The following is a 12158-nucleotide window of genomic DNA, read 5'->3' on the forward strand; positions in this document are numbered from 1 at the left end:
GGTTTCGATGGCGAAATTGAACACGAAAGGTCCTGCTACTGCCCCTGTCTTACTCCAGTTACCACCTCAAACGGTGTTGTACATCTGGCTGGTCTTCGAACTGCAGCAGTTGTTCGCTGATTCATGTCATCAAGCAAGCGAGCGAACTTTTCTGGTACTCCATCGGCGCGGAGCGCATTGAGAAGGCGGCCTCGATGAGAAGAGTCGAACGCGGCTTCAAAATCCAGAAACGCTAATTGCATTGGCTTCGAATACCACTGCTCCTGACGATTTCGATCACTCTCCTGACGATGAACACCTGGTCAATCTTAGATCGGCCAGGACGAAAGCTTGCTCGTCGCACGTTGTTTCTTCGCGATGTTTAATGAGTCGGTGCAGGATAATGCGCTACAATACCTTGTACATACAATACGCGACCTCGTACATGCATACATACACGCAGCAAAGAGATTCCGCGATAATTCTTAGGGTCCGTGACGGATACCTTTTGTAGAGGGGAGTTATGATGGCGTGTCTCCACGAATCAGGTATCCTTTCTTCTATTCATATTGAACAGATGATCTTTGTCATCTCACGAATCCCAGACGGAGAAAGATATTTCAGCATTTCTGCGCTAATCTCGCCGTCTCCACCAGATTTTCCATCCTTCATTTTTTGAATACAGACTAGAACCTCCTACTTGGTAGGTGACTCCTCGTTAACTACGTTAATATGTCGGCCTATGGACGTGCTCGAGTTCAGGGGCCGACGGTGCTTGCCGGTTCAGCAAGGTCTTGAAATGCTTCCTCCAAATTGGAAGGGTTGCTTCACCGACGGCTACTTCATTAGCAGTGTTGAGGACAGGAGAACATCTTTTCATTTTGCCGCTATACTGTTTTAGTAGAGCATAGGCTTTCCGCGGGTTCTTGTCCTCCCACAAATTTTCAAATTCTATCGCTCTTGACGTCCACTCGTTATCGTAATCTTGTTGCAGTTGACGACGCAGCCTCCTTCTAAGATGCTTTTCCTGGTTGAATTCACCAATGCTGCGACACATACAGAATTGTACGTGGATTTTGTTTCCGCAGATGCAAAAGCAAACTTCTTCCGCGGCAATAGAACCGGGAGCATTTCCCTTGTAACTCCCGGTTCTATTGCCGCGGAAGAAGTTCCTGAATGCACTTTGTGAAGGAATCCACATCGCTATGCTTCCTCCTGGTCCGTGCTCCAACATGAATAGATACACGTTGGCGGAATTTCGTACTGCATCCTTCTTCTTTCAGACCTGCCATGTCGATTTTCGCTTGAAGAAGAACTCCTCAGTTTCTCTTGTGAAACCGTATCTTGAAGCTGAGAAGAACTGGACGGTGGTCAGAGTCGAACTCGACGTCCCAAACAGCTCTAGATTTTCGGATATCTGACTGATGGATGTACCTCGCCAGAACGTGGTCGAGCTGAAGTTTAAGACATCTCATCTTCCGCTTGCGCTGCTCTTCAGGTGTTAAAAGGGTTGGCCTCTGCCACGTGAGCTGATGGCGTCGATGATTCCTCTTAAACGTGGAAGCGATGATGAGGACCGTCTGTTTGCACAAGTTGACCACAGACGGTGACCGTTGTCCGACGTGCGTTCCGCTAGATAGTACCATTTTCCTAGCACATTGGACTGTTGTTCGAGTCCCATCTTCGCATTTTTTGATTGCGACAATGACCACTGGCTTGATATTTTAGACACCAACGGATTGAGTTCATCATAGAAGGCGTCCTTACTGTTGTCCTCAGCTGTTTCCATAGGTACCTGAGCACTTACGATCCAGAGTTTATGTCCTCTGCGATCCCGCAGTCGTAGAAAGGCGCATCTAGACAACGTCGAGTCAAATTCCTCCACCAGGTTGTTGTAGTCGTTCCTCACAGCTATCGCGCAGCCACCTACTTTGTTTTAATCAGCATCACCGCAGTATATGGTGTAATTTGGGATGCTGATGACGGGCTGATCTCTTATGCGTGTTTCCTGCAGTGCAGCAAAAGGCACACAGGGATATCGCAAAAGTCTGGATAGAGCGGCTTGTTGGAGTTCACTCGATAGTGTTCGGCAGTTCAGCGTGACGAAACGAATGGTTGTTGCCAAAGATTTCTTCAGGCAATTGACCTTTCAGGTTATGGGCTTTGGCAATGTGCTGGATGACAGCACCTTTTCGTAATATGTGCGAATCTTTCGCCATTTAACAGTGCTGATTATATAGCTTGTACTTTCCCAATTATCTCCTCAAATACGATGCGCACACACCTCGATCCACTAGCGCTGACACTATTACAATCTATGCTTCTTTCACTAATTTTTTTACCAAAGTCCATAATCTGAAAGGTCAACTGTTTGGCAACAACCATTCGTTTTTATCGCCGTTGAAAGTTTTCGCATTGTCGACGAAGGTTAGAGCAAAGGCAGACGGCACTCCCGACAAACCTCTACGACACTCGACACAGTCTGGATGTGGTATATGCAGCTGAATTCATAATAGAATTAAGCTTGTTCCTAAGGCTGGGCATAATCCAGAGTATTAGATATGCGCGTGAGGGTGATCTTGGTGGATATTTTGTTTAACATGGTCAGCAAGCATATCGGACAGTAGTTCCGAAGATCTTGCGAGGTCTTCCACTGGTCTGGTATCCTTTCGTTTTGAAGGCAGGACGTCATGTGCATCGCCACAGTTAGATGAAACGAATGGCCACCACCCCAAAGAAAGTCTGCTGATATAAAGTCAGGTTCGGGTACTGTTGCAATGTTTCAAGCTATCGATAGCGACTCGTGTTCCCGAGGGGAGAATCCGTGGTGGGGCTTTACCATTCGAAGGGGTTGACACAGGAGTCGACGAACTAAAAAGGTTTGAGTGGAACCTCTCCGTAGTGATTTCCATCTCACGACAAGAAGAGGTGCGAATCCTGTATAATATTTGCAGAGATCCTCGCGACATTTGTTTAGACCTGTACTTTTTTGTGCTGCTTCCAGAATCGTCTCTTGCTTGTATTTCGAAAGATCTTTCTGCAAAGATTTTCTGCAGCTAGCGCTTGCTACACACCACTCAGTGTGCGATGCATTTGCATCAATTCTCAAGGTACTTTTTTCCAACAATTTCTCGATAAAGAATAAAAGGATAAAGTTTCTGGCGTTAATCAATCCGCCTGGGATGCGCCACCACGTTCACTTCAATTCAGAATTGTTTGAGGTTTACGAACGTGTGACTATCCTATAAAATGACTTGCTAGCCGGGTGCTAACCGATGTGTCACGTAAGTCTTTTTATCCTCCCAGACAAGTCTGGTAACAATTTATCGACCCCGGAATGATGAAAGGCTTGGTGAGCACTAGGGCGGATTCGAACCTCCGATCGATCGTGCAGGAAGCGGATACTCTAACCGCTACACTACAAACGCCCCAATTTCACGATAGTGTTCGGAATCTGATCCAAATCTGTCGTGCGCAGTTTCGAGAACGTTCAGAACAAGCTCGCTGTAATGTGAACAGCAGGTCGTAGTTCACGTTTTGGTGCTCATTGATGTGGAAGTCACTTTCAGACAAAGAGTCCTCGAGTACGCCACCGTCGTGGACGACTTCTTTTTCCTTTCGTTGCCGGTAGCAGATGATCGTGAGGTCAAGTCGTATTTTTCTACAAAGGAGACAGAGATCAGAACCACTACAAAAGAATGCTACCAACGAAACGTCAAGTAGACGTAGTAGGTTGGTGAGTATGTGGTCGAACTCCGCAAAAGTAGTCCCATCAGGAGATACCCATGTCCACCAACGGTAATCTTTCTTTATAAAAAGAGAATTCCCATGAAAGAGGCAGATAACAGGTCGGCGAGATTACCACTATCATTCCAGTCAAATCTTCCGCCACTGTGTTCGTCTTCAGTGGCCTTTCCTAGTTTTGCGTTGAAGTCTCCGACAACGAATTTGTAGGACTTCTCATTGCGAAACATTTCCTCCAGTGTCCAGTGGATTCACCAGCTGCTGATTCTAATGAGTAACAGTTGATGATGCTGCTGGGTTTTTTGCGCAGAGGGCGGAGGCGAAGAATGGCCAGACGAGTTGACAAGACCTCGTGAGAATCGACAAGATGGACGACACAAAAAAACCAAGACCGCCTACCTTTTGCGACGGAACCTCTTCTTTTAGAATAAATAGTGTATCGTTATTCATCTGTCGTACATCTCTCTTTCTCTTCTTGGCCTTTTGCAAGGAAATCACGTGGAATTTGATACGCACTGCAGCTTCAAGAAGGGCTTGTAGGTCAGCGTCTGTAGACACTGTTCTCACGTTGTAAGTACACACTCTGGGACAGTCTCCATGGCGAATCGTGCATATATCGCCTTCAAAGACGTCCTGATAACCTGAGATTTCATCGCCTCTCACCGGCCGTCATACTGACTGAGATGGCAGCGCCCAGTGTGCAAGGTACTGAGGCACTGTATATGCTAGATTGGGAAGAAGACTTTTCCTTAAAGAAGTCCTTCAAGAAGTCTTGCAATTGCGAGTTTACTTTTTACTACAGGTCGTCGCCCAACTTGTATTCCGATTCCGAGAAGTGGGATGTGTCAAACTCCTCATCGTGGGAGACCGTCCTTCGGAAGTACGTCCTTCGCTGTGCATCGCAGTTTTACTATAAGGCGACAAACCATCATATATAGTTTTTGTTTTATTTTGGAGAAAAGTGTAGTTGATGGACATGGGTGTGCTTAAGAAGAATGTAGGGAACATGTTCCATCAATAAAAACATGGGAGTATTGATTCTGGGCTGTTAAATTGGCGATATTGACACCAGCCAAAGAAGGCCAGAAGAGCTTGAAGACGCTGAGGTGGAGGCTCTATTAAACCAAGATTTATCCCAAATTAAAAAGGAGCCTAGTGAAACCTTGGGAATGACTCAATACGTCTCAAGGTCGTGGGTACAATGCAAAAGTATGGAAGTTGGGCTCCGTACGAATTCAACCCAAGAGACGTCGAACGCCGTTTTTTCACTTGCGAACAACTGCAGAATCAGAATATCGTGGGGTCAGCTCGGGCATGCATCAACTTCAACGCCTAAACCGAATATTAATGGCAAGAAACTGATGTTGTGCATTTAGTGGGAACAGCTTGGAGTGATCTGTTATGAGCTACCAACCTAACGAAATCATCACTAATCAACGTTACCAACAAGCATTGATGCAATTGAGCCGAGCATTAAATATACCCCCAATATGCCAAAAGACATGACAATGTGATCTTTCAGCACGACAACCGTCACATGTTGAAAAAATCTTCAAGGAAACTTTGGAGGCGCTTCAATAGGATGTCCTACTTCACCCGCTGTATTCACCAGACCTTGGTCCTTCTGATTACCAGCTGTTCTGACCGATGACCAATAGCCCGGCCGACCTGCACTTCACTTCATTTTAAGAAGCCAAAAATAGGTTCTATTCTTGGGTCGCCTTGATAGACGAGGGATTTTTTTTCAACGCGGAATCCATGTTGAAAATCGTAGCCAACTATCAACAATACTTTGAATAAACTACATTGTACCAGTTTCTGTGAATAAAGCTTTAAGGTTACAAAAAAAAACCTCAAAACTTATTTGTACCCCCAATATATACCCAAAACATAATCATATGCAAGGAGACGTGCAAATTCCCTCAAGATGTTTTAGCACTACGTATATAAGGCAAAACTGCGTCAAGTGTGCTTGATCTGTATGTACATATTTGTTGTAGAAATTACAGTAACTACAGTACAATTACAACGAAAATAAAAATTTATAGTAGGGTCTAACTTACTGGAAAACTCTTACATGGATATCCTTTCATTGAGTGGTGCAGAATTACTTGCAAACTGGAGAAAAAATGTTTTCCAGACGGTTAATAAGAATCTCCGTGGTGCTGATTCCATCGCGGAGTTGGAAAAAGTAGACGTAGATTTCGAACCGAAGCGCATGCCATCAAACGTATCTCATGGTAGCCCTAACGAATATGTAGGTCCATTCCAGTTTTCATGGCGTTTATTTCATTCGCCACAGTGCTTATATTTTTTAAGCGTATTCGTGACTTCTCTGTCGACTCTATTAGAGACATCAACGCTCTACCTTCAATTTCACAGATGTCGTTGTATAACACTCCATCGAAAAATGTACAGACAGCAAAGACCATCAGCAGCGTCAATACGGTTGGTTCAATTGTAAGTGTTCTGCATGTGCTGGAGATATCTTTGTAAGCAATTTTAGGGTAAACTGCTTGTTCCTGCTTCGTCTTCATAATTCATCGACACACTTTAGTAAGATGCTAATTTATGATAAATGTATCCGCAATTGATATTTTCCTGAAGAAAAGCCTATAGTAGTCGCTGCATTGTAACATTTCAAAATTCAACTTTATAATCATATGATGTTAAGTCTATATCCGTAAATCACTTCATTCTGCATCCTTTCATGGCTGCATACATCTAGACGCGTTCTTGCTAACGTTGTACATTTACTTTTAAAAAACGAAAACAAAACAAACAAGAAATACGACAATGGCTTATTGCTCCGTCTTCTCTTCGAAGCTATGGTGATAGAAGCAGGTGCTACAGGGAATTGCCCACGGATTACCATTATATTTTTAGTGCAACTAGGATGAGATTTGCAATCACAACGTGGGGACGATATTTTGCTAAAGAGGATTTGTTGTTCTCGAACTACCGAAACATCTCGAAACACTCGCTCGATTCATTCTTTGGATATTTGCTCAGCATTCTTTTTTTTTGAGCTGAAGAATGTTCCTCGAAGATTTTCCACAAATCAAGAAGGAAAAGTTACTTCATACGTGGAATATATGTACGTTATAAGCCAACAAACATCAGATTCCGCCTTTCTTCTTCGATTCTTTCCGTGTTCTTTTATTATTCCGAAAATTATTGCAATCACCCACCAGAAAAGAATTTTTTTACATAAATTCTCAAAAATGAAATGCGGAACACCTACATAGCTTGACATAGTTTTGACAATAAAATGATGGAAAGGAAAGACGCCCGCTCTCGAAGCTGAAAGGTCACATATTGTTTCTAGCATTGAATCAGAGATGAGCGGTCTGGCTTCAAATGTGAGGTAGCGTCAAACGTGAAATCATTAACTTGTTAACCCTCGGAGTTAGACATTAAGTACCTTACGCGTTTTTTTTATGGCTTTAGGTAACATCGACTACCAGGGTTCACTGCTTTTCCATGAAAAATGACCGAGAAAATACAACGCAGTAACTTGCGATATTGCCTGTAAGGGAATGATCGAGGGCAGTGATGAATGCTCCTCACATTTCCTTCAATTATCTTCTCTATTAGATGATATGATACCATTCTTCCCAGTGCTCTTTTTTAGTGGAAGGTCAGTGCTAGGATTTCCTGGCTAACTACTCGTTCCTCTTGTGAGGGTGTGTTTTCGTGCCCACAGTTCGGACTGCTTACCTTTTCCATTGTGATCTCTATAGAAAAATGATTTCGGAATAACAGCCGTCAGCGGTAATATTGAAGCTTTGTAATTCGAATAACCTGGGGTCAACGGGAATTGTCTGGCCTGTGATCGGCTTAAGATACCTTGAACAAGCATGGAATGATGAATGTGCTAATTTGAACCTTCTGCACACCTCTGCGACAAACCACACTGGATCTTGATCGATCTGCTTTTCGATGGTAAAACTCTTCAAAATGACAAAGAAGTTGTCCCAGAATAGCCCAGAAAAGAGCCTTAGGATCTAGTTGAACTTTATATAAACTCTTAAATTTTATTTTCGTTTCGTTTTTTTAGATTTGTATAACTTACACTGCATACTGGAGGTAATTAATGTCTTTCAAATGCGAGAAAATCTGAAAGCTATTTTTTCTCTGTGCAAGGGTCTTTTCTACTACTTGGACACTAATAAAACCCTTTTCCAGTGAAGTTAGGTCAGGATATCTCGAAGAGTTGATCTAGCAGGTCTCTTTCTCGACCCTGCAGGCATATATGCAGTCGCTCCATGTTCGCAACAGATATAATGCCTACTACAATACCGCTACTAACTTGTGTCCCAAAATCCGTCGCCGACGGATTTATTGATTAATTAAACAAACCGTCGGAATCCTTGGGAGCAGGCAAAACTAAGATTTGGAAATACTACTCGAAAGTAAATGAGCTGCTAATTTTAAATATACTCCAGAAATTTCGTGTTGACAAATGCGTGACCCGAAAACAAGCAAAGTTTCCGCAACCTTCGTTAATCGCTTCCACACCTCGCCATTAGCATATTCCGCAGATGCATCTCGGTGGAAAGAAGAGGTGTTCATAGAAGTCGTGCTGATTTCTCAAGATTAGACGAAAATTAGTTCCAAACTTCATGTTTTGCAGTTTAATTCGGCTAATATTCGATTCTTCTCTCTTTTCTCCCTCTCCCTTTCTTCTTATTTCTCGGCTTTATTTCGTTCACTAGTCACTTTGTTCTCCAGACGTTTTAAATTGGCACTACTGTTCTGAACTGTAAGAGCTGTGTAAAATCCTCGTTCCCTTTCGCTTATATTCAATCATGATGTTGTCTTTGTGGCACGCAAGGAGTCGCCTATCGGAAGTGTGAGGTGCTTGGTAAACCATGCTTCGGCATTCCAACTATATAATAGCCATTGCAGCTACATAATATCGCTAGATATTTGAGTGGGCGGAGTCAATATTCGAAATTTGAAGCTTATACATCGAAGTGAATCAAACATCATCGGAAAGAGCGTCTCTCTGCAAGAAAAAGTAGCTGTTTCAAGTACGGAAACAATTTCGTGGGGGCTTTCAAAAATATGTTTTTTATAAAAACAGAAACATGAAATTTTCTCTAATTTGATCACACGAAGATCACAAACAGCTGTCATCCAGTGTAAGCGCACAAACACATCTTGTAAACTGAGGAGAGTTCTAGAGAAGTACCGAATCGCGAGACTTGAGCGTTCAGCCGTTGACAGCTGTTCAAAATTTGGAACAAATAACGAAATAGAGCAAAGCTGTAATTTTGACAGTGGAAAAGTAGGCATTATTAAAGATAAAGACTTACAATTTGAACAATTGTAAACAACAAGTTGTTCGCTTAAAAACTTTTGTGCAGATTTTCCACAGCCAGGAATCTATGAATTTTAATTGATCTTCAATGAAGCACTTTTGTAACTTTCTGAAGAGAATGAGAATTTCGAACTAATATATGATGTGAGGTATATAAATGCTCTTAATGACCTCATGATTACAAATATAATAAATTCTTCTAATATTGAGAAATTAGCGCCACTTCTATGAACACCTCTTATTTCCGCTGAGATGTATCCGCGGAATATGCCAATGGGGAGCTGCGGAAGTGATTAACGAAGGTCGCGGAAACTTTGTTTGTTTTCAGATCACGCATTTGTCAAAACGAAATTTTTGGACCATATTTAAAATCAGCAGCTCATTTACTTTCGAATAGTATTTTCAAATCTTAGTTTTGCCTACTCCTAAGGATTCCGACGGTTTGCGACGGGTTAATCCGTCGGCGACGGATTTTGGGACACGAGTTAGTAGCGGTATTGTAGAAGTCACCTCATCCTCCGGTTTGACTTCTCTAGATGAAATCTGGAACATAATCTTGATGAAATTGATCTAGTCTTGAGAAACCTGCATAAGATTCACGTTATTACATGATTATGAGGAGAAGTTTTCTATTGAAGTTTGAAGGTGGAGTTTGAAGGTGGCATATTTCGGCCGTATTTTATAGAGGAAGTCACTGTCATAGCTTACGAAAAGTAGAAGTAACCCGTTGCAAGCAATTGAAACAAGAACGTTGGGGGATTTGTTGAAACATGACTTGACACATGAACAACAACATGATTTGACTGAAACAGTTCGGAAAGGGAGCAACAAAAATGACCCGAAACATATGATTTCCAAGAAAGGTTGTACAGATTAATTTCTAGCTCTTTTTTTATTTTTTTTCAAAATCTCAATTTTTTTCTGTGATTTTACAGAACATGCTGCTACTGCTGTTTTTCCTTATACTCTTAGTCCTAAGGCGGTTTTCTGCTGCCACTTTTTACAGCGAGGAAAGATATTTATGGTTTCCGCGTGTCACCTGCGGCTATCCCAGAATCTGTGTCCTTGTGAAGATCTCCGTTATGACATACCTTAGGCGAAGAGTAGCGTAAGCAGCCATCTAAGTACCTAACAGCGATAAGTAAACTCGCAACTTCGTGGGAATTTGAAACAATCACTTGGTCATGGACATGGAATGCTCAGTAGGCAATATCATATCTCTGCGTTCTATCACTCGCTTATCACCTGAACTAACGTCAGTGAATTTGAGGAGACCCACAGGTGTCCACATTTATTAGCGTAGACTTAATTCGCGGGCTGCAGCCAGGTTCAGTACGAGATTAATAACATGATGGAGTTTCGCTCCGTTTTCTGAGACTGTAAAAGCATTGTCAAGGGTACTCGAGATTTGTCAAGGCGCGTTCTGATGGTCTCAAGACGATGGCAGGGCACTGATTGTTCTTCACATGATGTCATCGGTGACGATGTTGAACAGAAAAAGCCTGTGCTTCTGCTCCTTGTTTCACTCAAATTACCACTTCCAGCGATGCTGTACGACCGGCTAGTGTTCAAGGTGCAGCGGTTGATCATCAATTAATGTTACTAAGTAAACAAAAAAAGACTCCAGGCACTCCACCAGCGCAAAAAGCCGGCTCGTTACCTCTTGTTTCTTCGCGACACTGCCAGGATAATCCGCTCTAAAACCTTGTACATAATGCGTGCAATGAGCTTGCCGGTTCAGCAAGCTGTTCAAATAATCCCTACAAGCTGATAGTGCTGCTTCACCAACAGACAATCCATTAGCAGTGTAGCAGTTACTAGTGAAGATCGCTTGAACTTGCTGAAATACTGTTTCAGAGAAGCATAGGCTACTATCCTACCATTTATTTTTAATCTCCTCTGTTGACGTCCATTTGTTTTTTAGGTGTCGTCCCATCTCACGGTGCAACACACTTTATCTTTATCTAGCTTTAGCTTTATCTGGTTGAAATTACCAGTGTTTTGTGTACTGGATTGTTCTTGAAGCTTCGTTTTCGCATCCGCGTCGATTCTGATAATTGGTACCTGATACCTGGCTCTCTTAGACATCAATGGATTGAGTTCATCACAGAAGGTGTTCTTATTTCTGTCCTCAGAGGTGTCCATTGTTGCATGGATACTTACTTATGATGCTGGTGTAATATCCGATACTGTTTGCGAGCCGGTCTGCGAGTCGATGTATCCTGTGGAAACGGCGAGCAGGTACGGTCCAGTTTTAGCGATCCGAAGCCTTGTGCAGTTACGCAAGCCGCTGGAGTCTAAGACTCACTTGACAGTGTTTGAGGAGTTCAGCTTGACGAAGCAAATTGTTGTTGCCAAATATTCCTTGCTCCCTCAAAGCAGTTTGCCCTTCGGGCTATGAACTTTGGCAATGTACTGGACGACAACACCTTTTCACAGCAAATGGGAATCATTGAAATACATTTGTGCCAGTTATGTAGCTCGTACTCGTACTTCGCAAAGCGCACACTTAAACGTCTGATTGTTCGAGGCGACTTAGCAATCACTTTCGCATAGGCGACCTCAATAATTGAGCTACACATTTATTCGACATATTTTCCATGTATGTCGATTGTTTGAGTGTAACTATTTGATTTCCTTATATCGATTCTTCACCTTGGTTCGCAGTCCTATTCACTCAAATTTATAAAGTTGATTTTACAATGTACCTTTCCATCTACAGCTGTGATTTTTTTTATTACTTTAGTAAATTGCATAATGAAGCGAATAGGTACGGTGTAAGAAAAACATCTTGTCGTTTTCAACTGAAATGTTATTGCTGTGATTTGAAGTTCACCTGGAACACTTTTTACATAGTTATTTGTTTTGACGAGCAATTTCTTGTAAATACATATTTGATGAGTCTACATTGTTTAGGGCTTCATTTAAAACTTTGTTCGAACAGGAAAGGAGCACCCGTGGCTGCATCTTGTATTTTACAAAACTGTATTAACAATTTTGTGAATAAATGTGTTGTGAAGATTTTTGAGGACAGAATGCTACTTTCTACAACCACGGACCAAACCTAGTATTCGTCATCTACGTAGCTGAGAGCATACTGTGAATTGTG

At 42.3% G+C, this 12158-nt stretch overlaps 3 protein-coding genes across 4 annotated transcripts in view; 1 reads left to right on the forward strand and 2 right to left on the reverse strand.

Annotated features, from left to right (window-relative positions):
- Nucleotides 1-12117, forward strand: part of RB195_018117 (uncharacterized protein) — a gene marked incomplete at both ends in the record, with an annotated part of 29384 nt that extends 17267 nt beyond the window's left edge. Inside the window, 5 exons of one of the 2 annotated variants that reach the window (XM_064185405.1) lie at nt 5864-5980; nt 6043-6113; nt 6142-6171; nt 6230-6279; nt 11966-12117. In XM_064185405.1, coding sequence (XP_064041286.1) covers nt 5864-5980; nt 6043-6113; nt 6142-6171; nt 6230-6279; nt 11966-12117 — 420 coding nt within the window. Of the gene's footprint in view, nt 1-5863; nt 5981-6042; nt 6172-6229; nt 6280-11965 lie in introns of those variants that run through there. The other variant, XM_064185404.1, reaches the window with a different exon arrangement.
- On the reverse strand, nt 707-1213 carry RB195_018118 (uncharacterized protein; the record flags this gene model as incomplete). Its single annotated transcript, XM_064185406.1, has 1 exon — nt 707-1213. One exon carries the CDS (start codon nt 1211-1213, stop codon nt 707-709), a length of 507 nt encoding a protein of 168 aa, XP_064041287.1.
- On the reverse strand, nt 1481-1768 carry RB195_018119 (uncharacterized protein; the record flags this gene model as incomplete). The annotated part of the gene is made up of 1 exon (XM_064185407.1): nt 1481-1768. The coding sequence occupies one exon, from the start codon at nt 1766-1768 to the stop codon at nt 1481-1483; it is 288 nt and encodes a 95-aa protein (XP_064041288.1).
- Nucleotides 12118-12158: the final 41 nt, after the last annotated feature.

The sequence above is a fragment of the Necator americanus genome, chromosome II (genome assembly GCF_031761385.1).
Source record: "Necator americanus strain Aroian chromosome II, whole genome shotgun sequence".
Classification (NCBI taxonomy): Eukaryota; Metazoa; Nematoda; class Chromadorea; order Rhabditida; family Ancylostomatidae; genus Necator; species Necator americanus.